This window comes from Carcharodon carcharias, chromosome 9 (genome assembly GCF_017639515.1).
Source record: "Carcharodon carcharias isolate sCarCar2 chromosome 9, sCarCar2.pri, whole genome shotgun sequence".
Classification (NCBI taxonomy): Eukaryota; Metazoa; Chordata; class Chondrichthyes; order Lamniformes; family Lamnidae; genus Carcharodon; species Carcharodon carcharias.
The window spans coordinates 95,695,281-95,721,201 of record NC_054475.1 but is presented as its reverse complement, the minus strand read 5'-3'; the positions used below and the strand labels follow the sequence as shown (position 1 = coordinate 95,721,201).

Sequence of the window (25,921 nt, the reverse complement as noted above, 5' to 3'; positions counted from 1 at the left end):
CAGCCACTTTGTTTCACTCCACATGATATCAGGAAATGGATGAAGGCTCTAGAGATAGCAAAAGTCAATGACCTTAACAACATTCCAGCTGTAGTACTAAAGACTTGTGCTTCAAAAACAGCATACTCTTAGCCAAGCTGTTCTAGTACACTGACGTCTGCCCAACAATGTGGAAAATTGCCCAGGTGTTAAGTCCACAAATCAGGACAAATCTGATTTGGCTGACTACTGTCTCATCAGTCTACTCTTGATCATCAGCAAAGTTATGGAAGATGTTATGGAGAGTGTTATCAAGTGACACCTACTCAGCACTGACTAGGTCACTGCTCAGTTTGGCTGTTCTGTCAGGGCCGCTTGGCTCCAGACCTTACCGTTTTGTCCAAACAAAAAGAATTGAATTCCAGAGGTGAGGTGTGAGTGACTGCCCTTGACATCAAGACAGCATTTAGCCAAATGAGGAAAGAACTTTATGAAGGTTAGTGGCATGATGTATGATGGTGAATTTCCTACATTTATTTAGAGCAGTACACAATGAGAAAAGGCTACCCTTTTCAGCTTTACCAGCACTTGGCCCATAGCCTTGAATGTTATGACGTGCCAAGTGCTCATCATGAAGGTGGCAGAAATGAGTCTACTGGTGGTATCCCAGGTGAGAGTGAATATATAGATCGTGGTAATGTCCTACACACAAGGACTGCCATAAACCTCCAATATAGAGGATGTATAGCAATGTTCTGTAGGATGTTGACTTTGGGAAAGACAGGAGGGAATTTACCTATTGTGCATGTTAATTGATTGGTTAACATGGTTTAAAAGCAGCAATTCTATGATGTTAGATATAGCAACAATTAGAGTCCTTTTACAGCTACCCTTTCATGTGGCACCCCCCTCCATTCCCAGGTCCTGGCAGCCTAATTGGATGGCAGAACCGTCCCTTGCCTATTTAAGGCCCCGACCCAGGGGAAAAAAATACCACTGCTGAATCACAGAATCTCAGTGCAGAAGAGGCCCTTCGACTCTGCACCGACATGAGAAACACCTGACCTACCTTCCTAACCCCATTTACCAGCAGTTGGCCCATAGCCTTGAATGTTATGACATGCCAAGTGCTCATCCAGGTACTTTTTAAAGGATGTGAGGCAACCTGCCTCCACCACCCTCCCAGGCAGTGCATTTCAGACCATCACCACCCTCTGGGTAAAAATGTTTTTCCTCTCATCCTTCTGCCCCTCACCTTGAACTTATGTCCCCTTGTGACTGACCCTTCAACTAAGGGGATCAGCTGCTCCCTATCCACTCTGTCCATGCTCTCATAATCTTGTACACCTTGATCAGGTCGCCCCTCAGTCTCCTCTGCTTCAACGAAAACAACCCAAGTCTATCCAACCTCTCTTCATAACTTAAATGTTTCATCTGAGGCAATGTCCTGGTGAATCTCCTCTGCACCCCCTCCAGTGTAGCCACATCTTTTCCTATAATGTGGCGACCAGAACTGCACACAGTACTCCAGCTGTGGCCTCACCAAGCTTCTATACAACTCCAACATGATCTCCCTACTTTTGCTTGTTCCAATTTCATGACATATGTGGGTTCGTGACCCAGAATTGAACGTTTCTCTTTCCTATCTCCTGGAAAATCTGGCCGTGGTTTTGAAAGATAGTGTCATGGAATTCAATCTCAAACACCAAGAATGGAATTTGAATTATTCAGCCACTACATCAGTGGGTGAGATAATGTATTGTGCATTACAAATCATTCAAATATGCTTGTGATATTGCAAAAGGTTTACTATTGTTCTGTTTGACGATTATGGGCAATACTAAAAAAATGTTGTCTGGCCAGAGATGGGCAATTGACAAGCCCAGGGAAATTCCTAAGGCTTAAAATCTGATTCCATGTTGGCAGAGAGAGACAATTGAAGCTTGCTTGTAGCTCTTCCGTCTACCTGCTTATGTAGAGTACCCAATGACTAATCATTATGTTGAACCTTATTGTAAGTGTGAGCTTCAAGGCAAAATGATATATATGACAAGCAGTTAGCCAAGGTCAAACCTTACTGTATTTCCCATTAACTTCAGTTAGTGTCTGAACTACACCGTCTAACCACTGAATTCTGGTGCAGAAAAGCAAAGATTTGTTATAAAACAGCCTTACATTACAACATTGACTATGCTCAAAGTACCCTCAAGGCCACCTAGCCTTCCATAGCACCAACCCATTCAAACGCCGAAGATGCATTACCTACCCTTTTAACATCCTCCCTTCCCACTGGCCAAAGTCCCAAACATGGATGATAAAATTATTAATTTGTACTTATTTAATTTAGTATATTGCAGCTGCTGCTCAAGATGCAATCTCCTCTACAGTGGGGAGACCAAACAAAAATTGGATGAGTGTTTTCATTAGACATTTATATTGAATCTGCAAACATAATCTGGACCTGCTGGTTGTTTGTCACTTTGGTTCTTTGTCCCACTGCCGCATTAACTTTTGACACTTTTACAGCTTTCTGGACTTGCCATTTGAAATGTTTAAGCTAGCCCACGGATAACTTCCCAAAATATTACACAATAGTTAACATGAGAAATCTAGCTACACCTCAACCTGCTAAATTAGCTATCAGGGGCATCAGTCTTAAAAATCAGGATGTACTTTATTCAAACATTCAGTGCACTATCTTATTTGGATACTAGTATTAGCAGATCTCCAGGGGATTTATTCTGAGTCAGAGGTTATATTCTTGCGTGGAAAAGGGTGGGGGCATCTTCACTGAAAGGGAAAGAAGTTTGAAAGATCTCCTTAGAGACAATGTAGCAATGTTTTGAGATAAGAGCCCTGAAAAATAAATTGGCATTTCCCCTCCGGCACTAGTAACAAAGAAAAAAACATAGCATGCAAAATGAAGGGGCAGTTCTTTCCTTTACTCTCCATTGTTGTTAGTGTGAATTGTTATAATGGGCACCAGAAGTGTTAGGGTATGTCTTAAAGATGTCTCTGTGGTCTTTTGTAGGTTAACTGTAAGTCTTTATTAACTATTAGAACTATTTACATATGTGCAGTAAAGGGTACAAGCTAGGAGCTGTCTCCATACTTAGGTTTATTCACATCTCTGCTCCACATCACATTGGCCCTGGTCTGTGTCATGTGCCTTTTTTATGAATGGATTAGGTTAAAATTATCCTTAATATTAAGCAGGACCACTCAATGCTAAGTTTAAATTCAGAATTTCCAATGTTTCATTTTTATTCTTGTGCCATTCTTTTGTTAGCTGAGCTCAAACAAAAATAACTGGCTATCTATTTCGAGTACATGGCAAAATGCAAAGATTAATTCCATGCTAAACTTGTAACACTCTGCTAGATGAAGCTTGGATATAGTAAAAACATGTTTTCAGGAAAAAGAACAAAAATTTGGTAGTAAAACAAGAATAAGGGAAAAGATTAATTTCAATAGACATTTGTTGTCAGTAATTCCCATCAATAAACAGCAATCTTGGCAAGCTCTGATCAACACGTTTGCATGCTCGGAGCTGCAATATCCTGTCTTGATGATTCTCTTCAACCAATTGTGATAAATCTGACAAACTTTATGAACCAATCTTGAGGCTTCTCAGAGGGGCTGACATCTTCAACAGAAAATATGTAGAAGCATTTCAAAACAAAATACAGTACAAGTTTTAACATTTTATAGTTGGCAACTTTAGATTTATTTTGAAATTTGTTCTTAGGATGTATTGGCCAGGTCAGTGTTTATTGCAAATCCCTAATTGCCCTTCTGAAGGTGGTGGTGAGCAACCTTCCTGAACCACTACAGTTCATGTGTAGGTACACCCACGATCTTATTAGGCAATTGCAGGATTTTGACCCAGCAACAGTGTTGTTCCAAGTCAGGGTGGTGCCTCATTTGGAGGGGAATTTGAGATGGTGGTATTCCCATGTGTCTGCTGCACTTGTTCTTCTAGGGATAGAAACTGAAGTAGCTATCGAAGGAGAGCTGCCATTGTTTGCCAGTGTTGGAGGCAGAGTGTTTAAGGTGGAGAATAGCTTAGAGTTGTCAGAGCTGCACTCACACAGGCAAGTGGAGAGCCTTGCATTCCTGACTTGTTTTGTTGATGTCAGGAGGAGAGTTATTTGCTGCAGAATTCCCAGCCTCTGACTTGCTTTTGTAACCACAGTACGTCTTTGGCTGGTCAAAGGTAACACCCAGAATGTTGATTTGTGGGGGAATTTATACCAGTCATGTCAAGAGATGGTAGCTACATCCTGCTGTTGAAGGTGCTTATTGCCTGGCACCTGTTTGGTGTGAATGTTACTTGCCTTTTGTCAACCCAAGCCCGAATGTGCAGGTCTTACTGTATGCAGACACGACTGCTTTGGAATCGAATGGTTCTGAAGATTTTGCAGTTAACATCCCCACTTCTGACCATATGTTGAAGATAGAGTCATTGATAAAGCAGCTGAAATGGTTAGGCCCAAAATACTAACCTGAACATGTCATTGGGGTGATATGATTTGGTCTGCATCAACTCCAAATTAATGAGGGGCTTTCCCCCACCTGATTTCCATCAACTTCAATTATGCTAAGGGTCCTCAATGCCACACTTTTTCTTTATTCTTTGCGATGTGGACATCGCTTACAAGGCCAGCAATTTTTGTCCATCCTTAATTGCCCTTGAACAGAGTAGTTTGCTAAGCAATTTCAGGGGGTAATCAAGAGTCAACCACATTGCTGTGGATCTGGAGTCACATGTAGGCCAGACCAGGTAAAGATGGCAGATTCCTTCCCTGAAGGACGTTAGTGAACCAGTGATAATCGGTGAGAGTTTCATGGTCATTATGGAGATGAGCTTTCCATTCCAGATTTAGTAACTGAATTTAAATTCCACCAGTTGCAGTGGTGGAATTTGAACCTGTGCCCCCAGAGCATTAGCCTGGGCCTCTGGATTACTGGTCCAGTGAGATTACCACTACACCACTGGTTTTTCACTAAACATCCTTGTGTCCTGACCCTTTCCTCCAAATTGCTCAAATGTCTGTTTCCAGCATCTGAGTTCTCTCTCCTTTAACCTGACAATGTTTCATTTACTGTTGGAAAACCCAAAAACTTGCAACTTGTGCTGCGCTGCATCCCGAGAATGGAATGCTGCCCACTTACTGACTGTTAAACGGCTGTGCTACGATGTTCCCGCATAACCAGAAATTCTCACTGGCATCCGGAATTGGGAGGTAATCCGCCTCCGGATGACGATGGAAGATTGACAGTGCTATCCTGGTCTGCAAGCTGCACTTAATGAGGTAGTTGGCCATTGGTAAACCACCAGTCGGCACTGAGGAAGGCAGCAGGCAACTTTGGTTAAGTTAGTCTCCATAAACTTCTCATTTAAAGATGATGTGCTTTACTGCTTGCAGTTCTAGGTGCAAACAAAATCTCCCATGCTTGAGGTACATTTGTTAGTTTAAAATCCAGCTTCTGGAAAAAGTGTATTAGAATGCAGTGTGAAAATGAAAATGAACAAGATTTTTAAATGGAAATTGATCTTGTCATTGCTCATTGCATAGTAAAGTTAGAGTGGAACAGTGGAATCTGGCTGGGATCTTTTGACAAACAAAGCTTTGGATCAGTTTTTTTTTAAGAAAGTGGAACAAAAGTCTGTAGCTTGTAATTGTTTTCAAAAATTGGGTGCCTGAATAGAGTTGCGGATTCTGGCTGGACATATTCCAGGAGATGTCATAAAATGACTTCCTAACTTCAACTGCACCTCCCTGAGACTCCTGCCATTGCTCAACCTACATGTCAGTCATCATGGAGCCCCGCCTTCCAAAGCTTTTCGATATGTCTCGAATTTTTTTGAAAATCTGGTCGCCCTCTGGTACAATAAAACTAAGATTTCCTTTGAACTGTTGGTGCCTTGGTTCAGTGTGTTTGGTGTACTCTCTGCAGGTTTGATCCCCACACATTGAAAAAGTGATTGAGGCTGGGAGGTAAAGAGAAGGTATTTTAGTTAGAAAACAAAAATAAAAATACCTGGAAAAACTCAACAGGTCTGGTAGCATCTGTGGAGAGGAACATAGTTAACATTTCGAGTCCATATGACTCTTCAACAGCAATTTAATTACTTTAGGTATTTTAGTTAGGTTAGGCTTAATAGTTGTGGCTGTCTTCAATGGAGGAGCATAGGCTGGAAGAAAATAGCTGAGGTTTTTCTAAATAGATTGAGTAGATTCTGCACAGTTTGAAATGATAGCATTTAGGGAACTGAAAGGCATCTACATGAAATATTTACACAGAGGTTTTGATGAAATTATCATTTCTTACAGAGAAATCTTGTTCTCTGGATTGCTTTACTGGTATGTATGGAGAGTATGGATTGCTTGCAACCTTTAGAAGAGCGCTGGGCAAGTTCCTAAGAGGGAAAAATCATTTAAAATGATAAAAAAAATCAAGCAACCGGGAATTCTGGAAATCATGAGTTACCACTGTTTTCAGTCACTTGCTTGATTGTTATGGAGGTGGGATCATAGAACAATTTTCAGATCGTATTTCTTGAGTTCCTCACAAGCATTTTGGAGATTTCCGATGCTGCCAGACCTGCTAAGTTTTTCCAGGTAATTCTGTTTTCATTTTGGAGATTAGCCCACCCTATAATCATACAGTCAGAGGACATGTCATGTTTGGATGGGCTTGCTTGTCCCTACAACCACACCACCCCTCTCCACTTCTCCCCCCACTTTAAACCAGCTTATATTTCACCCCTCTCCTTGGATTCACATAGTTCTGTTGAAGGGTCATGAGGACTCGAAACATCAACTCTTTTCTTCTCTGCCGATGCTGCCAGACCTGCTGATTTTTTCCAGGTAATTGTTTTTGTTTTGGATTTCCAGCATCCGCAGTTTTTTGTTTTTATCTCATGTCATTAGAATGATGAGTAAAATTACTTGAGGCTCATTCAGAGCAAGGTACCAAATGAATGGTTAAATTTGAAGTTGTCCTGTTTGTATCGAAATATCTAATTTACCACACTGATATCAAGTTACCACACATGTGACATTTTGACATGATGAAAGGAAAAGTAAACTTTGAAAGGGTTGGAATAAATCTTATCATTACAGCAGTTCCTGTTTTACTTCACTCCCCACATTATTTCTGAAAGCACAGTTGTATTTTGTTGCCTGATAGGTGTTCTCGTTGCCTTTTTCAAATTGCTGTTTCTCATATGTGTCAGCAGATGATTTGATCATAGCTGATCCCAGTCTTGGCCTTGCTCAACATCCATGAGTGTTTTTCAGTAGGGGTCACAGTGTAGTAATTGGAAGTGAAACCTAACTTTATTTTTCTTTTGGTTCTGCCTTTTCTGCAACACATGGCATCAAGCACAGGCTGATAATCAAACCTCTTTGGCTTGTGGAGCTCAGTAACCTACTGGGCAGTGAACTTGTCCATTTTTGAGAGCTGTTATTTTAGCACCATCTGATCTACAAGGGGCATAACCAGAGGGCACGATAATCAGGCATTAGAGCTGCTCATTTAAGCCTATTTATTTAACAAACTAAGTTCTCTGATTAGGTTCAATGTTGTACATTTCACAACTCATTAAAGGTTTGGCAGCATCTGTGGTGAGAGAGAGAAAGTTAACGTTTCGCATCCATATGGTACGGACTCAAAACGTTAACTCTGTTTCTCGCTCCACAAATGCTGCCAGACCTGACTTTTTGCGAGCACTTTTTTTATTTCAGATTTCCAGCATCTGCTGTATTTCGCTTTCATTGCGACCATTATAATTGGGTGGTATTTGTAATGGAAGGTTCTTTGGTGACTCTATCTTAATGTTAACCCACTTGAGTTAGTAGCACAATCCAGTAAACAGTCAACTATTTTCTTTCTTTGACCACAAATGTCTTTTTTTTTTAGTTTGTGTATTTTAACAGGGGTTTACCTCAAAGGTTAGATATGGGACTCAGCTGAGTCCCACAAAGCTCAGCAATGTACTTAAATATCCACTTCAGAAAACCACTTTGCATTGCATGAGGTATCATTTATTTTCCATGTCAACTAGCCTTGTATATTATTTGGATTGAATGCAGTTTTTTCAAAAATGTACAGAACTAGTTATGGATGTGCATAAATGTTGTCACCGTTTTTTCAATTCATTGGGATGATTATGGCAAGGTCAGCATTTTTTGCCCATTCCTAATTGCCTTTGAAGGTGGTGGTGAACTGCTGAAGTTCATGTGGTGTAGATATACCTATAGTGCTGTTAAGAGGGGAGTTCATGGATTTTGACCCAGCCAGCAGTGAAGGATGGTGTGGGGCTTGCTGGTGATGATGTTCCCATGTGCTGTACTACCCTTGTTCTTCTAGGTGGCAGAGGTTATAGGGTTGGAAGATGCTGTTGAAGAGGCTTGCTAAGTTGCTGTAGTGTATCTGTTAGATGGTACACACTGCTGCCACTGTGTGCCAGTAGTTGAGGAAGTGAATATTTAAGGGATGGATGGATTAACAGTTAAGTGGGCTGCTTTGTCCTGGATAGTGTCGAGCTACTTGCGTGTTGTTGGAGCTGCACTCATCCAGGCAAGTGTAGTGTAATGGAATACTCTCCTGACTTGTGCCTTGTAGATGGTGAATAGGTTTTGGGGAGTCGGGAGATGAGTTACTTCCTGTATAATTCCCAGCTTCTAACCTGCTTTTGTAGCCCAAGTATTTATATGGCTGGTCCAGTTCAACCTCCCAGGATGTTGTTAGTTGGTGATTCAATGATAGTAATGCCATTGAATGTCAAGGAGAGATGGTTAGATTCTCACTTGTTGGAAATGGCCATTGCCTTGTATTTGTGTGGCAGAAATGTTACTTGCCACTTAACACAGCCCAAGTCTGAATGTTGTTCAGGCTTGCCAAGTGTGGCACAGACTACTTCATTATCTGAATGAGTTGCAAATTGAATTAAATACTCTGCAATGAATTAGCGAAAATTCCCCACCTAGATGTTCTGGAGGGAATGTCATTGAAGCAACCAAAAATTGCTTGGGCCTAGATCTCTACCCTGAGGATTACCTGCAGTCATGTCCTGGGGCTGAGATTGTTGGCCTCCAATGACCACATCCACCTTCCATTGTACCAGGTATGACTGCAGCCAGTGAAGGGCTTTTCCCTGGATTTCTATTACGTTCAATTTTAATAAGAGCTCCCTGATGTCTCACTGGGATGAATGCTATCTTGTGACAAGGACAGTCACTCTCACCTCATCTTTTGAATTCAGCTCTTCTCCTCTTTGGACCAAGGCAGTAATGAAGCCTGGAACCAAGTAACCCTGGGAGGATCCAAAATTAGCATTGATAAGATTATTGATAAGTAATTGCTGTTTGATAAGGCTATCAACAAATCCCTTTCCATTGCTTTGCTGAAGATTGAGTGTAGACTGGTTTGTCCTGCTTGTTGTGGACCAAGCTGGAACAGATCATAAATCTAGTGTGCATAGATCTGAAGCCTCAGTCTTCATTCAGCACCATGCATGGAATAATGTTGGAGCCTGTCGGCTTTGCTCTAACCAGTGCCTTTTGCTGTTATTGATAATGCATGGAGTGAAATTAATTGGCTGAAGACTGGCTTCTATGATGACCTCAGGAGGAGGTAGTTGGATTTAGCCACATGGCATATCTGGTTGAAGATGACTGCAAATTCTTCAGTCCCATGTTTTTCACTCACCCGTGGAGTTCTGCCATCATTTCAGGTTGGCGATGATCTTTCAATTGTCCAGGATTATGACAGGATTTAAGAACTTTTATGTGTCTTGAAGAAAAGTCTGTGACTTGGAACGTAAGCTCTGTTTCTCCTGTCACACCTGCTGCCAGATCTGAGTATTTTCAGCATTTTTTTTATTTCTGATTTCCAGCATCTGGTTTTTGTTTGTTCCCATCATTTGGTTTTCTATTAAATGTGGCTTCCACTGTTTACAACACAAGACTGTATGTATGCTAGTTTCACCAGGTCAGGATCTCCTTTTTAGGTATGCCTGCTGTAATTTCTGATGTGTTTTTCTCTGTTCTTTGTTTCAGGGCTGGTCTTATGGCTTAATGGTAATGGTGGACATTATGCTGAGGTATATGCTGAGCCATAGGTCACACATTGTGGTGGAATACAATGCTGCTGCAGTTGATGGCCCACAGTGCCTCATGGTTGCCCAATTTTGAGCTGGTAGATCTGTTATGAGTCTCTCCAATTCAGCATGGTGGTAGTGCTAACCAACATAATAGTGTGTACCTGTGTGAAGATGGGGCTTCACCTTCACAAGGACAGTATAGTGGTCACTCCTAATACTGTTATGAGCAAATGCCTTTGCGACCGGTGTATTGAGAGGATGATGTTGACTTTTTTCCCTCTTGTTGGTTCGCTTTCCACCTGTCACAGGCCCAGTCTGGCAGACATATTCTTCAGGACTTGACCAGCTGGGACAGTAGTGATGTTGCCTAGTCACTCTTGGTGATGGGTGTTCATGCCCCAACCCAGAGAACATTGTGTCCGTGCTGCTTCAAGGTGGTGGTGAACATGAAGGAGCACTGATTCATCAGCTGAGGAAAGGCAGTATATGGTAATCAGCAGATGGTTTCCATGCCCATATTTGACCTGATGTTAAGAGATCTCATGGAATCTGGAGTCAATGTTGAGTACCTGAAAGGCCACTCCCTCCTGACTATACTGGTGGGACTGTACATTGCCCCAGACTCCTCCATTACCATCCCTGGTAGTGTCTATAAAGCATGATTTGGTGAGTGTGACTGTCAAGCTGTTGCCTGGTCAGTCTGAGTGACAAGTTCTTCAATTTTGGTACAAGTCCCCAGATGTTAGTGAGGATGGTTTTGCAGTGTGGGTGTCCTTTTGGTTGTGTCAAATGCCTTGGTTGATTTGAGTTGCTGATCTGGTTTTATGCTTTATTTTTGTGGTGGCTGGATACAGCTGAGTGACTTGCCAGACCATTTCAGAGGCAGTTGAGAGTCAACCACACTGTTGTGGGTCTGGAGTCAAGTATAGGTCAGATTGGGTAAGGATGGCAGATTTCCTTACCTAAAAAGACATTAATGACAACGATCAGTTTTTTACTACCTTTTTTATTCCAAATTCAGCTAAATAACTGGATTAAAATGCTCCACCTGCCATGTTGGGGCTTGAACTCATGTCTCTGGATCGTTAGTTCAGGCTTCGGGATTGCTAGTCGATTAATATAACCACCAATATAAAATTGGGCAATGTGGAATGTATGAGTGCTGAAATCACTTACAGATTTTTCATGTAAATGTGCACTTGTGTCAGGTTCTTTTAAGATTTTGTGTAATTGAATTGCTTTTGAGATAAATATCAGATTTGTGTTCCAGTTAATAGTGGTGTAATGGCAACATTCTGAGTACAGAATGTGTTCTATCATAAAAACAAAAAAACTGCGGATGCTGGAAATCCAAAACAAAAACAGAATTACCTGGAAAAACTCAGCAGGTCTGGCAGCATCGGCGGAGAAGAAAAGAGTTGACGTTTCGAGTCCTCATGACCCTTTGACAGAACTTGAGTTCGAGTCCAGGAAAGAGCTGAAATATAAGCTGGTTTAAGGTTGTCGCTACAACCACACCAACCCCCTCCACCTCTCTGTCTCTCTATCTCTCCGCCCCCCACACACACACCTTAAACCAGCTTATATTTCAGCTCTTTCCTGGACTCGAACTCAAGTTCTGTCGAAGGGTCATGAGGACTCGAAACGTCAACTCTTTTCTTCTCCGCCGATGCTGCCAGACCTGCTGAGTTTTTCCAGGTAATTCTGTTTATGTGTTCTATCATTGTTTGGGTCTTTTGTTTATGAAAAGGGGGTGTTTGGGTTTTAAAATGTAAAGTTACTACATGTCCTATCTGGCTTGCTGTGTCATGAGAGTTCTGCCATGAAAGAAGCTCTAAGTTGCCATTGTACAATCATTTCAATAAAGGCATACAATGAGAAAGCATTGCTGTCTTTGATCTCGAAACAGGATGTCAGAAGTGCAGGTGAAAACAGAATTTTGAAATCCTGAAACTGCTGCAGAGAAACCACAGCTCAAAGGCATACAGAAATGTTCAAATCTGCTCAAAACTGCTGAACAAGGGCAAGGAAAAGCGAACACAAATAGAACGCTGCAAGTGAAATACTGTTCACATGGCTGTTTTAAATTTCCCCCTCCCAGCTTCTGTCAGGATGAAATGCAGTATGTAGCAGAGCTGGCATTTTTTCCACTTGCAATAACAAAATGATGAGCTGGCAACACCTGTGTTCATGAGCATATTGGGTATATTGAGATGAAGTGACAGTCAAAGATGGCATCTTGTACAAAGGAGATGAGAGGAGAGAAGCTGAAGTGCACCCATGCATGCCGTCGAGGAATTGAATAGAGTCTGAGAAAGCCAAGAGAAGTGCTGTACTGGCCAAACATGAGCAATGAAATTCAAGACCACATTGGCCAGTGCGGTGCCAAGCTAAACAAGGTAGAGGGCTGTTGATTACACGTGACATCCTAGACAGACCATGGGTGAAGCTGGGCGTAGACCTCTTCACTGTAGCAGGTACAGATTATCTTAGCACTGTCGACTATTATATTGACCACTGGGAGTTGGACCAGCTGACTTAAACGTTGACAGGAGAAATATTGGGATGCCTGAAAGTACACCTCAGCCATTGCAGCATTCCAGATATCATGATGAGTGGCAATGACCTTCAGTTCACGAGTGAAAAGTTCAGCTGTTTCACAAAGGATTTGGAAATTCAGCACTACACATCTCCACACTATCCCCAGTCAAATGGAAAGGCTGAGGCAGCAGTGCAGATTGCCAAAGGAATCATCAAGAAATTAAGCAAATCTAGCACAGATATCCATATGGCAGCCCTTGAGTGGAGCGAAACACTGACTGAAGGCAGGGAAAGTAGTCCAGTCCAAAGACTAATGTCGCGTTGCACCCAAACTACTCTTCCAATAGCAAAAAAGCTACTGAAACCAGAAGTAGTAACAACAGTTGTCTTTTTAAAAAGTGAAATGGCAGAAAGCCAGATTTCATGTTGACAAGACTGCCAAACGAGCCAGTCAGGGTACAAACCTGCAAAGCTCTCAACAGGAGTCAGCCCACATGGAAACTTGAGACATGTGAAGAGAAGTTGTCACCTCAATCGCAAGTGGTGGAAGTGAACGACCAAATATACCGGCACAACTACAAGCATATATGCCCAACTAGTGAAGTTGTTCCTTCACAGCAATTGGCCAGTCAGGGAGAAGCAATCTCACCAGTTGCACTGAGTACAGAACTAACTATCAATTCCAGAAGGCCATGTGTCCCCTTCAATGGAAATGAAAGAACAGTTACCATAGCAACAAGTGTCACATGAACAACACTCACTCTGGACAAGGAACATCACCCAGACGAACAGCCAATGATGGCACGTGTACCATTGATACCTGAATGATTGAAGGAACATATGCAATGCAGGGGTGGAGACTGACCAGTAGAACAAAGTTGCTAATGCATGAGAACAGTGGGCATATAGTGGGTAACTTGGGTAAGTCACAGTTACACATGATCATGTATGCAAATGCCTTCTGTTCATTAGGAAAAAAGGGATGTTTAGGTTTTGAAATGCAACAGTACTATTTGATCTGCCTGGCCTGCTGTAGTCATGTGAACTCTGCCATGAAGGAAGCTCCGTAAGCTGCCATTTTAAAATTAGTTCAATAAAGATGTAATATGAGAAATCAATGCTGCCTTTGAACTCAAAACCATCATTTGTGTGTGCTCTTTCTATCTTCCCTCTTCCCTTCCTCCTCACCTTGACAGGTTGCTTGCTGAGATTATAAGCTTTATTCATCATACATTTCCATATTAAGTCATTCTCAATAAGCAATTAATGCTTTTATTTGGAATAAACACAGAGTAAATAGTTCCCCCTCAAGTTCAGGCTACAATGATCTAAATTACACAACGTTAATTTTCAAGTTGAATGATGTTCATTGTAGAGGAAATGAGCTGGACTGCCACCAGAAGCTTGAGTGAATGACATTCCTATAAAGGAAAAGTCAGTAGGAGTGTTTTAGGGATAAAATTAAATCTTTAAATTGTTAACTCCTGGAACTTTTATAGAATTGGTAGGAATGGTCTTGTTCTTGAACCATCAATCTCTGCCTCCACATACACTATTGCCCTCATCCTATAGGGGCATTGTCACTGCAAGAAATGTTTGTTTTGTCATTTTAATGATCTTCCCTCAGGTGGCTGTTTACAAGGCCTTTTCCTAGACCACAACTTCTGTTCTTTAGCTTCATTGAGTCTTAACTGGGTTTGGGCTTGAAGGGGATTAACAAAAAAATGTTATACCTGCATTGTTAACTGTTCAATGGTTTTGCAGTTACCTAGATTAGTCTGAACATTTGTCTAAATTTATGTAAGCAAATCAACTAGCTTGTGCTTCTCCACAAGAACACAACACAGGAAATAGCAGGAGCAGATCATATGGTTTGCTGAGACTGCTCCACCATTCAACAGAATCGTGGCTGATCTTGGGCTTCAACTCCATTTTCCTGCCCACTCCCCACATCCCTTCATTCCCTGAGAATCCAGAAATCAGTCTATTCCGGCCTTAAATCTATTAAATTTTAGAGCATGCACAGCTTTCTGGTCTAGAGATTTCCATAGATTCACAACCCTTTGAGTGTAGCAATTTCTCCTTGTCTCAGTCATAATTGATTGGCCTCTTATCTTGAGACTGTGCCCCCGTGTTTTAGACTCCCAGACAGCGGAAACGATCTCTTAGCATCTACCTCATCAAGCCCTTTCTGAGTTTTGTTGGTTTCAATGAGAACACCTCTCATTCTTCCAAACTCCAGAGAACATAGGCCCATTTTACTTGGCCTTTCATTGTAGGACAACCCCCTCATCTTGGAGACCAATCTAGTAAACCCTCCCTGTACCGTCTCCAATGTAAGTATATTCTTTTTTCAATGCGGAGACCAAAACTGCACATAGTATTCCAAATGTAGCCTTACCAAAACCCTGTACAATTACAGCAAGACTTATTTATCCTTCTACTCCAATCTCCTTGCAATGAAGGCCAACATGCCATTTGCCTTTCTAATTGCTTGTTGCACTTGCATGCTAACATGGGTGTGATTATACAAGGAACACAAAGCCTCTTTGAACATCAAGACTTAAGTTTCACATGTTTAAAAGATAACCTACTTTTCCATTCTTATGACCAAAATTAATAACCTTGCACTTACCCACAATATACTCATCTGCTATCTTGTTGCCCACTCACTCAACCTGAAAGAACGTAAATAAATTTGATCATCATTGTCATCATTGATCAAGATCTAGGCACAGTTTTCACTGAGAAATATTAGGAAGTATTTTTATCTTTGACAAAGATATGGCTGGTACAGAGGCCAAATGTCCTCTGCCATGTGTAAAGAGGGTGTTAAATTGTTGTAGTCCCAAATCATATTGCAGTAATATACATTCACACGCCTGTATAAATAAATATTCAGAGTGCCTCATCACACTCTATTGCACTACAATCTGTGTGTTGAATTAATGCGGTTTGTAGCAGATATGCAATATAAGAAATACATTCAATGAAGCTCCAGCATTTGAACCTAAGTGTTATTTTGAGCTTCTCGAAATGACAGGCATAACATGAAGGCAGAAGGTGTCTTGGTGAAACCTAAACATTTTAAATGGATTTAATGCAGAAATACATTCAATGAATTTACAGGGCTTGAGTCAAAAACTGATTATTTCAAACTTCTGGGAACCACAATACATAAATAGAGGTGTAATAACTTGACGTACCGGTGGTTTTTTTCTTGAAACAGAAGTTTATTATAGAGCTCTTTTAGAAGCTACATGCTTGAACCAGGTCCACGACCAGAAAGCCATGAACCCTATCCCCCACCCAATTACCCGCACTTGCGACTGTCGTCAAGAACAATCACGTGATCCCTAATGAGCAGTAGGAAAAGCTATACCTTCAATCACTACATTTTCTTTCCCTTTAATTTTTTTACATTTCCTACTAACAAGGAATATTTTAATCCATAGCACACCTATACAGGTCAGGTGATTAAAGATTAAGACTCTGAGGTGGATTTCTTAGTGACATAGCCCTACTGCTTGAGGGTCTCCCACTGGATTGACATGATCAGGAACTGCAGCATCAGGTACATTATTAGGAAGTGGTGGTTCGGGGTTAGGCAATTCCACACACATTAGGTATGTCTATTCTAGGTTGATCTGTCACCTCAGATTAATGGTTCGATGTTAATTAAAGGCAGAATAGCTGGTTGTTGGAATGTCTCTATTGCTTAGATGATCAACATGTTTTTGAACAATTCGGTCTTCCACTTCTGCTTGGAGTGACAAGGGACCAGTTTCTGAGAAAATTGTACCAGGAACAACAAGGTCCACTTTCAAAATTCCACACAAAAACTGTATCTCTTCGAGCTTTGCTATGAATATCATGATTCAATTCCTGACTACTCTGATTCTTCTCTGCCTTCCCCTCTTAAGTTTGGAAACACCAGACTTAACCTTGTATGTAGGTGGCGTTTCATCCGTGATTCAGATGGTGTTGAACCTGTAGTTAAATCATGAGTCACATGATAATTGAGAAGAAAAAGGGGGAAGTAGAGTTTCTAAAGTACCATCGGGTAACCCCTTCATTCCGGATTTGAAAGTTTGCACAGCTCTTTCGGCTAACCCATTTGATAAGGGCAGATGTGCTGTTTTAATATGTTTGATTCCATTTAAATTCTATCTCAAGCTCTGTACAGGTAAAGACTGTACCGTTATCTGAAACAATGATTTCCAGTAGACCATGTATACTAAAACATTGGTGCAGCTTTTCAGCAGTTGCACTCTGTCAGTGATCTAACTTCATACACATCCATCCACTTCATGTGCATTGATGATCAATAAAAATGTAGAACCTCGGACTGGACCTACATAATATGTAGTCCAACCCAGGGTCAACTACGCCACTCCCACGGATGTAGTGGAGCTGTAACAGGCAACTTCTCTTGCTGATGCTGGAGACAGTGCTTGACTGTGCTTTTAATGTCACATCAGACATAGCTTTGTGCAAGCATTTTCATTTTCGATATGCCTGGATGCACACTGTGAAGTTCTGTAAAGTGTGATTCTCTTCCTTGTGAAGGGACGATGGCTCTTGATCCCCACAACGAGATTCCATCTTGACAACTTAATTCTGTTTTACGGGCACAGAATGGTCTCATCTCTTCAGACACTGGCGAATTTGACCACCTTGCAATACAAGATCCTGGACTTTGACAAAATTGGATCTCTGTTCGCCCAATTTCTAATTTGCTTCATGCATGCAAGTGAAAAATCCAAGAAATTCAGCACAAGCACAACTACTTGTGGCATTGGAGCATGTGCAATGCTGTCTGGTAACAACTTGCAATATGCAAGCCAGGACGGTTCATAAAGGCATACTCATATGCAGATAATGTCAAAGCCCAATGTTGAATTCTTGCTGAGGCTATTGGCAGAAAGGCTTTATTCTCACTGAATAAACCTGACACACTGGTGAAATGTCGTCCCTGCAGATACTGGTGCAATTTCTTCACTCCAAATGCTACTGATAAACCTTCCTTTTCTAGTTGTGAATAATCCTTTGTGGCTGCAGAGGGAGTTCTGGAGGCATAGCCAATTGGTCTTTCTGATTTGATTTCTGTCTTTTTCTGTATGCTGCAGAGTTTTGTCCCGCCTTTCACTTTGATTTCAGTTGGCCAAATTTCTCCTGGTGAAACCTTAACTTGGTTCAGTTCGGCAGTTGAGCTACCCATGGCTTCATTATCCACTTGCATCTTGGAAAGTTTCACTATTTTTCCTTCTAATACATCTTCTGTTTCATTCAGTTGATTCTTCAGCTCTTTAGTCTCTTTCTTGTATCTCTTGGCTTCCTCCTGGAACATTGAACATTTGCTGAGTCTTCTTTGCCAACTGTTTCTTCAGTTTGTTCAGAGTGGCACTAAATTCCTTTTATTTCTCCATGATTTTCCAGAGGAGCCAACTCTGATCTGAGGGATCCTTGCATCCTGTGAAGGTTCTCTTGATCCTTCTAACTCATTCCAAAACACTGTCATATTCCCTTAGCAACTCAGGAACTCCTCCTGTGTTCTCGAAATATTTCAGACCAGTTGAGCTTAATTTTTTGTAACCAGTCTCAGGCCAGAAGACTAGATCCTGCATTTGGCACTATGATCACAGCAAACTGGGCTGTCTGTTGCCTATAGGACATGGGCACTGTGGCAATGTCCTTTACCGGTATGGACTGTCCAATGCATGTCTTCAATTGAGATGTGGTTTGCTCCAGATTCAGTGGCTGGGTACCTTCATTAACGCATTTAAATGTGTTCTCTCATCACTGGTCGAGACTCCTGTATCTACCTCATTACTAATGGCTTCCCATTCATTTGAATGGTGACACTTATTGGTTCAGTTTTTACTGCTTTGTACAGGGAATAGATATTTGTATTGGAAGCTTCAGGTTCTGTTACATAATTGATTTCAATAATTTTGGTCTGTCTTATGGGCTGTCTTGATTTTCACCCTGTATTGCTTTATTATGTGCCCTTTCTTGTGGCAGTAATGGCATTCTGCTTCCTTGAATCTGCCCCTGTCCAGTATGTGGGTACCCCCACATCTGTAGCGGATTAACTTCGAAATTGTTGCTGAAATGCTTCCACTAGGCCTTTTTGTTTTTTGAGCAGCAGAAACTGTCTTGCTTTGCTGCTGTCTGTCTGGTTTTCGTGCCATGCCTGGGATAGGTTCCTGCCCCACTTGAAGAATCGCAATATGTTGCACATTCTGTAAAGCCTGGGAGTCCCCTGAAGTACTTTCTATGGCTAGCACTATTTCCATTGGGAGCTTCAAATCGATGTTGACTTCTGCGAGCAAATGGTGCTGAATGTCTTCATTGTGAATGTCACAAACAACCAGTTCTGCAAATTATAATTCAGTGCTTGTCGCAGTGCTCTGTCAGTTGCTTCAACTTCGCATTATAAGTTGCAGTGGACCCGCCTGGGGCCCTTACTCTGGAGTTAAACTTAAACCTCCGCATTATTACCGATGGCTTCGGCTGAAAATGCGTCTTTCTGAGGTCTACGAATTTGTTAAAAGACTTAGAATTGGGCATGTTCGGAGCCATCAGACTGCTGACGGTTATGTCTTGCTACCACAGACACTTGACAGAATTGCTTTCTGCTTCTCCTCCGTGGTAATTTCATTCACCACAAAATAAAAACCAAGGCACCCTACTGGCTCCAGTCTTCTATGGACGCGTCATAAGGATTGATTCTGCCAAAGGATGGCATGACTGGTGAGTGTACTTTTTTGCTTAAGAACTGATGTACTCTCGTTCACAAGGTGAAGTGTGGCTTTGGAGCTATTTTACCCTCATCGCTAAATGTAATGACTTGACATACCAGAGAGGTTTCTATTTGAAACTATTTCTAAAAGAGCTCTGTAATAAAGTTACATGCTTGAACCAGGTCCATGACTAGAAAGCTCCACTGAGCCCCACCCTGTTACCCATGCTTTGGACTCATTTGTCAAGAACAATCACATGACCCTAATAGGCAGTAGGAAAAGCCATGCCTTCAATCATTACCAGAGGACTAACAACACGAGTTTTAAATGTTAAAATGTAGAGAACACTATCTTGTTCTGCACCAGATTCAATTCAGTTGCGAGTTAACTGTTGAAAGCTTTGATTGTATAAAGGTTTTCAAGGTTGACTCTGGGTATTGCCAAATTCCATTGCTGTTTTAGGTAGCGCTGTTAACCCTACTGGATTCTGCAGCCATCTGCTGGAAATGGGCATCAATATTGCTTGCAGCCCCTCAGGCTTTACACTTTAAATCTGCTGCTGAAGCAGTGAACCCCATGATACTGCTCTCTCCCTCCCCTACACCCTACCAACTGCTGCAGAAACTGGGGCCAGTTGGTGTGTAGGGAATGACCGTGGGTCGGAGGTGGATGAGGGAAGTGGGCTAAGAGAAGGATGGAAGATTTGAGACTTTGAGTGGGTGGGAGGAGTGGAGATATGACAGTGTACCAAGCAACATTGTATCATTCAGTAGCACGTGGTGTGTTCTGAAAAATACATTGAATACCAGCTCCTGTATCAGCAAAGTAGTGTAATTGTTTTGAACTTCTGCCACAAGACATAACACATTATAAATATAATAACACTTATAGATGCCATGTGGTCAGAGCTCCACCTGATCAACCATCCAGGAATGTCTCCAACTAGCTTTCATAACCCTGTCGCAAAGTCAACAAGCAGTAATAGCACCACTGTTTAGGAGTGGGACCCTTGGTTTGCTGATATTTATAGGAAGGAAAAACCTAAAGCCTGTTAAGTTGGTCTCAGCGCTAGTATAACATATCTCATATGCAAGAAATATAGTTCATTTTTGGAAAGCATGCTTTGAAAAGTGGATGCTCTGGAGAGCCATACATTAAATGCAGACTTCTTAACATAAGCAGCTGCATCTCAATTGCACTTTCAAATCAATAAGATGCCAAAGGTAACAAAACCAGACCTCCGCCCTGCAGAAAGTTGGAAGAATGACAGCTGTGCTTTCTCGGATCTTGCAAGGCGTCTCTAAGGCAACAAGGAGGTAAGACATTAACTTCCAATTCCTATAGATGCTCTATGATAACTTCCCAATGTCCTGCCTACCAAGGGATTTGTAAAGTTCCATTTATACTGAAGTGCATGGCTTTTGGTTTGGACCAAGTACCTGCATAATGTTCCTGCCAGGCATTGCATTTCTGCCTATCCTTGTGATGTGTTGTGGTTGCACTCTGAAATTCAAAGATTAGCATAGACACTTACCCAGACTTCAACTGGAGATGTATGGCTTTTATACCTTTTCTTTGGATCATTAATTGGCAGGTATTTTTGTATATGTGATTATATAAAATGCAGTATTAAATGGTTTAAAGGCTAATTACAAGTACAGCTGCAGTTGCAAATAGACATCAAGAATCAATTAAGGGGATGGATATGAGCAAAAGCCATGTGCAGGGAGATGAGATTTATGAAATGTAAGAGTTTATCATGAAATTTAATGGAACCTAGAAAATGGGCAACTTTCCCTAACCAAATTTTGGGCTGCTTTTTATGGCCCACCCTGCCAGGTGTGTTTATGGCAGGGAGCATGTAAAACCCGACAGATGGCTACTGTCTTCGTGCCCAGCTCCAACCTGGTCCCCATAGTACAGTAGGTGGGCTGGCACGGAAATCAGGAGCCCATCCACTGTTTTGAAAAATCATTAACAGGCAATTGAGCTTGTTAACAAACTTATTGACCCAATTATTATGCCACCCATGCCATAATGTGGTTGGCATGGGCAGGCAGGCGAGAGTGGGGAGTCCACTTTTCAACCATTGGAGGTGAAAAAGCGAGAAGGAAGGGTGGTGCATCGAAGGTGTCCTGTATGCATTGGGGGGTTCCCCACTCCCCAGGATGATACTCCACCCACCCCAGCCCCCCAGTTGCCTTTTAAATACTGCTAAGTGCAGTTACGTTCGGTCTTCAATCCTATGTCATCTTCACACAGCTCTTTAGTCTCAAATGTCCATTTAATTTCATTGTGGTAGCAGAGGAGATTAGGTTTGAGTGTAAATCCATTATATTCTGTCCATTGTTTGTGGGATGTTGTTCACAGAATTCATATTGGAGTTGTCTTTTTTTTTAATAAATCCCACACATTGGGTTCAGTAAGTACTATTCAGTATGAAGATGATTTCCACTATAAAACAAGGGTTTGATCCTTTAATAACCTGCATTTACTCCTTTATAGCAAGAGTTTCTTTGTGTATGTGTGCATACTTGTTACTCTAGTCTGTAGGTACACTGCAGGTATTTGGTCCAAACCAAAAGCCATGCACTTCAGTATAAATGGAACTTTACAAATCCCTTGGTAGGCAGGACATTGGGAAGTTATCACAGAGCATCTAAAGGAATTGGAAGTTAATGTCTACCTCCTTGTTGCCTTAGTTAGAGATGCCTTGCAAGATCCGAGAAAGCACAGTTGTCATTCTTCCAACTTTCTGCAGGGCGGAGGTCTGGTTTTGTTACCTTTGGCATCTTATTGATTTGAAAGTGCAATTGAGATGCAGCTGTTTATGTCATCTAGCACTAAAATTGAATGTGAGCAATGTTACCCTGCCACCAATTTTTAATGCATGTTTGTATTGCAAGCTGGTTAGTTCAATTGATGAAACAAAAATAAAAATAAAAAATACCTGGAAAAACTCAGCAGATCTGACAGCATCTGCAGAGAGGAATACAGTTAACGTTTCGAGTCCGTATGACTCTTCAACAGAACTAAAAAAAAATAGAAAAGAGGTGAAATTTTAGCTGGCTTTGGGGGAGGGAGTTGGGACAGGTAGAGCTGGATAGAGGGCCAGTGATAGGTAGAGATAGACAAAAGGACAAAGAGGTGTTGAAGCTGGTGATATTATCCAAGGAATGTGCTAATAGGTGATATTAAGGGTAGAAAGCAGGACGAGCAAGGTACAGATAGCCCTAGTGGAGGTGGGGCGGGGGGAAGGGATCGAAATAGGCTCGAAGGCAGAGATAAAACAATGGATGGAAATACATTTAAAAATAATGGGGATAGGTGGGAAAACAAAAATCTATATAAATTATTTGGAAAAAAGGGGGATCGGAAAGGGGGATGGAGGAGAGAGTTCATAATCTAAAATTGTTGAACTCAATATTCAGTCCGGAAGGCTGTAAAGTGCCTAGTCAGAAGATGAGGTGCTGTTTCGCCAGTTTGCGTTGAGCTTCACTGGAACAATGCAGCAGGCCAAGGACGGACATGTGGGCATGAGAGCAAGGTGGAGTGTTGAAATGGCAAGCGACAGGGAGGTCTGGGTCATGGTTGTAGACAGACTGAGGGTGTTCTGCAAAGTGGTCACCCAGTCTGCGTTTGGCCTCTCCAATGCAGAGGAAACCACAATGGGAGCAGCGAATGTAGTAGTCCCTGCTCCCAGTGCTCAAAACGTTAACTGTATTCCTCTCCGCAGATGCTGTCTGCTGAGTTTTTCCAGGTTTTTTAATTTATATTTTTGTTTTGGATTTCCAGCGTTCGCAGTTTATGGTTTTTATCTTAGTTCAATTGGTGATTGTGCTAATTTAAATAAATTGGTAGGGCCAGGGCTTGAGGTGGAGACAGAGGATTAGTTCCTTACAATGCTAGTGTAATCTCCTAAATATTTAATGACTTCTAACTTTTTTTTCCCTCACTTGCCCTCCACAGGTGTCCGTATTTGGCTATTCATCTTTCCCCTATAATTCCAGTGTTCGCAATAGTCCTCTTCATCTTTGTGATGGCAATGCTACTGCGCACCAGTTTCAGCGACCCTGGTGTTCTCCCACGTGCTGAACCAGATGAGGCTGCATTTGTGGAGATGGAAATAGGTAGGAAAAAAGAAACACAAAAAACTGGCTTGTATTCAATAATTGCTTCACATTCATTCTGCAGCAAAAGCGAAAAACAATTTTCAGAGATAGGAATTAACCTTCAGTTCGTGGTTTGCCAGTCTGGGTAAGCATCTTTTATCTCTTGTAACCTGGGTTCAGAATTTAAAAACTTTGTATGAAGCCTTTTTTTATGGCTTAAAAAGCTTTGGACAGTTTCAACCCAGTCTCCAGTATAAGTGAGTCCATAGTTCACTTTAATCTGAATTTTATTGACATGATTAGAGATAACCGACTATAAAGAATTGTAAAGACCTACATTGTGACTGTTGTATTTGTGATTTTTGTATGTGATGCACTCTGTATAACTACAGGCAACTTTAAATTAGCGAAGAGTTGAATTCAACAGGAAGATCCAATAGACAGACTCTCTGATTACTAGGTGTACAGTATTTTTTTTTATAGTTTAATTCAAATATAGATGAAAATGTTGCTTTGTTTTAATTTCCGATGCGGTATGACAAAAGTGGGACGTGAGGTGATGACTACGTGATGTCCTCAAAAAATGGAATGCATGGGCACATCTACCATGTGACATAATTGTTCAGCATTGACCTCTACTCTAGCTGTACTACTTTTTACATAAATTGAGCATGACTCAGACAATTTAAGTTAAGCATTTAAGATGTTAAGATAAATTTGAGGAATAGGAATGTGAAACAAGCTTCTCCAATGGCATAGTTAGTGCATTATGCAATGTAGTAACCTAGTCATGTAAATAAAATAAGCCTGCATTTATATTGGAAGGTTCAAAGTTTAGTTCCATGTTGATGCTAAGTAAGTTAACTTCAGCTGAAGAAGAATCATTGAGTTGAAACGTTAACAGATTTGAAACGTTGACTCTTTCTTTTCCACAGATGCTGCCAGGCCTGAGTTCCAGCATTTTCTGTTCTTTTTTTCAGCTGAAGTGACAACTGGGTTACTACAATTTAGTCTTGTCTGTCTAGATGAACGAGAAAATATAACCAGAGTTTTCACTTTTGAAATTTTACAATGATTGATTCATGATCACTAATAGTGCTAGCTTTTTATTCCATATTTGTTTAATGAATTAAGTTTAAATTCCCCAAATGCTGTGGTGGGATGTGAACACTCATCTCTGGATTGTAACATCACGCAGTACGACAGAATAATAGTTTAGATAAGATGGTTCCATTTGCGGGGAGTCCAAAACTAGATGTCATAAATATAAGATAGTCACTATCCAATAAGGAATTCTGTACGAGTTTGTTTATGTAACAGCAGTTAGAATACAAAACATGCTAATACCTCAGAAGGTGACTGGCAGAACTGTATTTAAGAGGAAGCTAGATAAGCATGAGGTGAAAATGAATAGGAGAATAACTGGGATTAGATGAAGTAAGGTGGGAGGTATCTATTGTGGAGCATAAACATTCCCACGGATTAGTTGGGCTGAATAGCATATTTCTGTGCTGTAAATTCTATGTAATATTTTGGCATGTATATAGATATATAGAAATTAATTTCGTCCAATGGAAGGTCCGCAGAATCTCAAACTTGTCACAGCACAGAAGGAGGCCATTCAGCCTTTCATGTCTGCACTGTGGCGCTCTGTAGAGCAATTTAACATGTACCACACCCTGACCTTTGCCCCATAGCCCTGTACATTCTTTTCCAGGCAACAATCCAATTCTGTCCTGAATATCTCAGTTGAACCTGCCTCCTCCTCCACGCACCACAGGCAGTGCATTCCAGACCCGCACCATTCACGTGTGAATAAAGTTTTCCCTCAAGTTGCCATTGCTGCTTTTGCAAATTACTTTAAACCTGTGCCTTCTGGTTCTTGTTCCTCCCACCAATGCCAACAGTTTTTCCCTATCTACTCTGGCCAGACTCCTCATGATTTTGAATACCTCTCTCAAATTGCCTCTGTTTTTTCTCTTCCAAGGAAAACAGTCCTAACTTCTCCAGTCTATCTACGAGTGGCTCCAGGGATGAAGAACTTCATTTTTGTGAATTGTTTCTGCATCCCATCTAATGCTTTCATATCTTTTCTAAAATGTGGTGCCCAGAACTGATGCAATAGTCCAGTTGAGGCCAAGCCAGTGTTCGATACAAATTTAACATAACTTCCTCTCTTTTATGCTCTCTGCCCCTATTAATAAAGTCTAAGATGCTTTATTAACTGCAATCTCAACCTGTCCTGCCACCTTCAAAGATCTATACGCATATACACTCTCATGACCATGTAAAAGGCGTTTCCTTAAAGTGGCCTATGAGCTAAGAATTTGTTTATGTGGCCCTTTTTTAATTTGAGTGGTTCAATTTAAAAATAACCCAGTAGTCACACTTTATTCTTACACGAGATAAAGGTTAGTTTATTACAAAAC

General features: G+C 41.2%; 1 protein-coding gene across 2 annotated transcripts in view; it reads left to right on the top strand.

Moving 5' to 3' along the window:
- Positions 1 to 25,921, top strand: part of zdhhc9 (zinc finger DHHC-type palmitoyltransferase 9) — a 108,058-nt gene that overhangs the window by 43,097 nt on the left and 39,040 nt on the right. For both annotated transcript variants that reach the window (XM_041195807.1, XM_041195806.1), the window contains one exon: positions 23,350 to 23,510. In XM_041195807.1, coding sequence (XP_041051741.1) covers positions 23,350 to 23,510 — 161 coding nt within the window. The remainder of the gene's footprint in view (positions 1 to 23,349; positions 23,511 to 25,921) is intronic.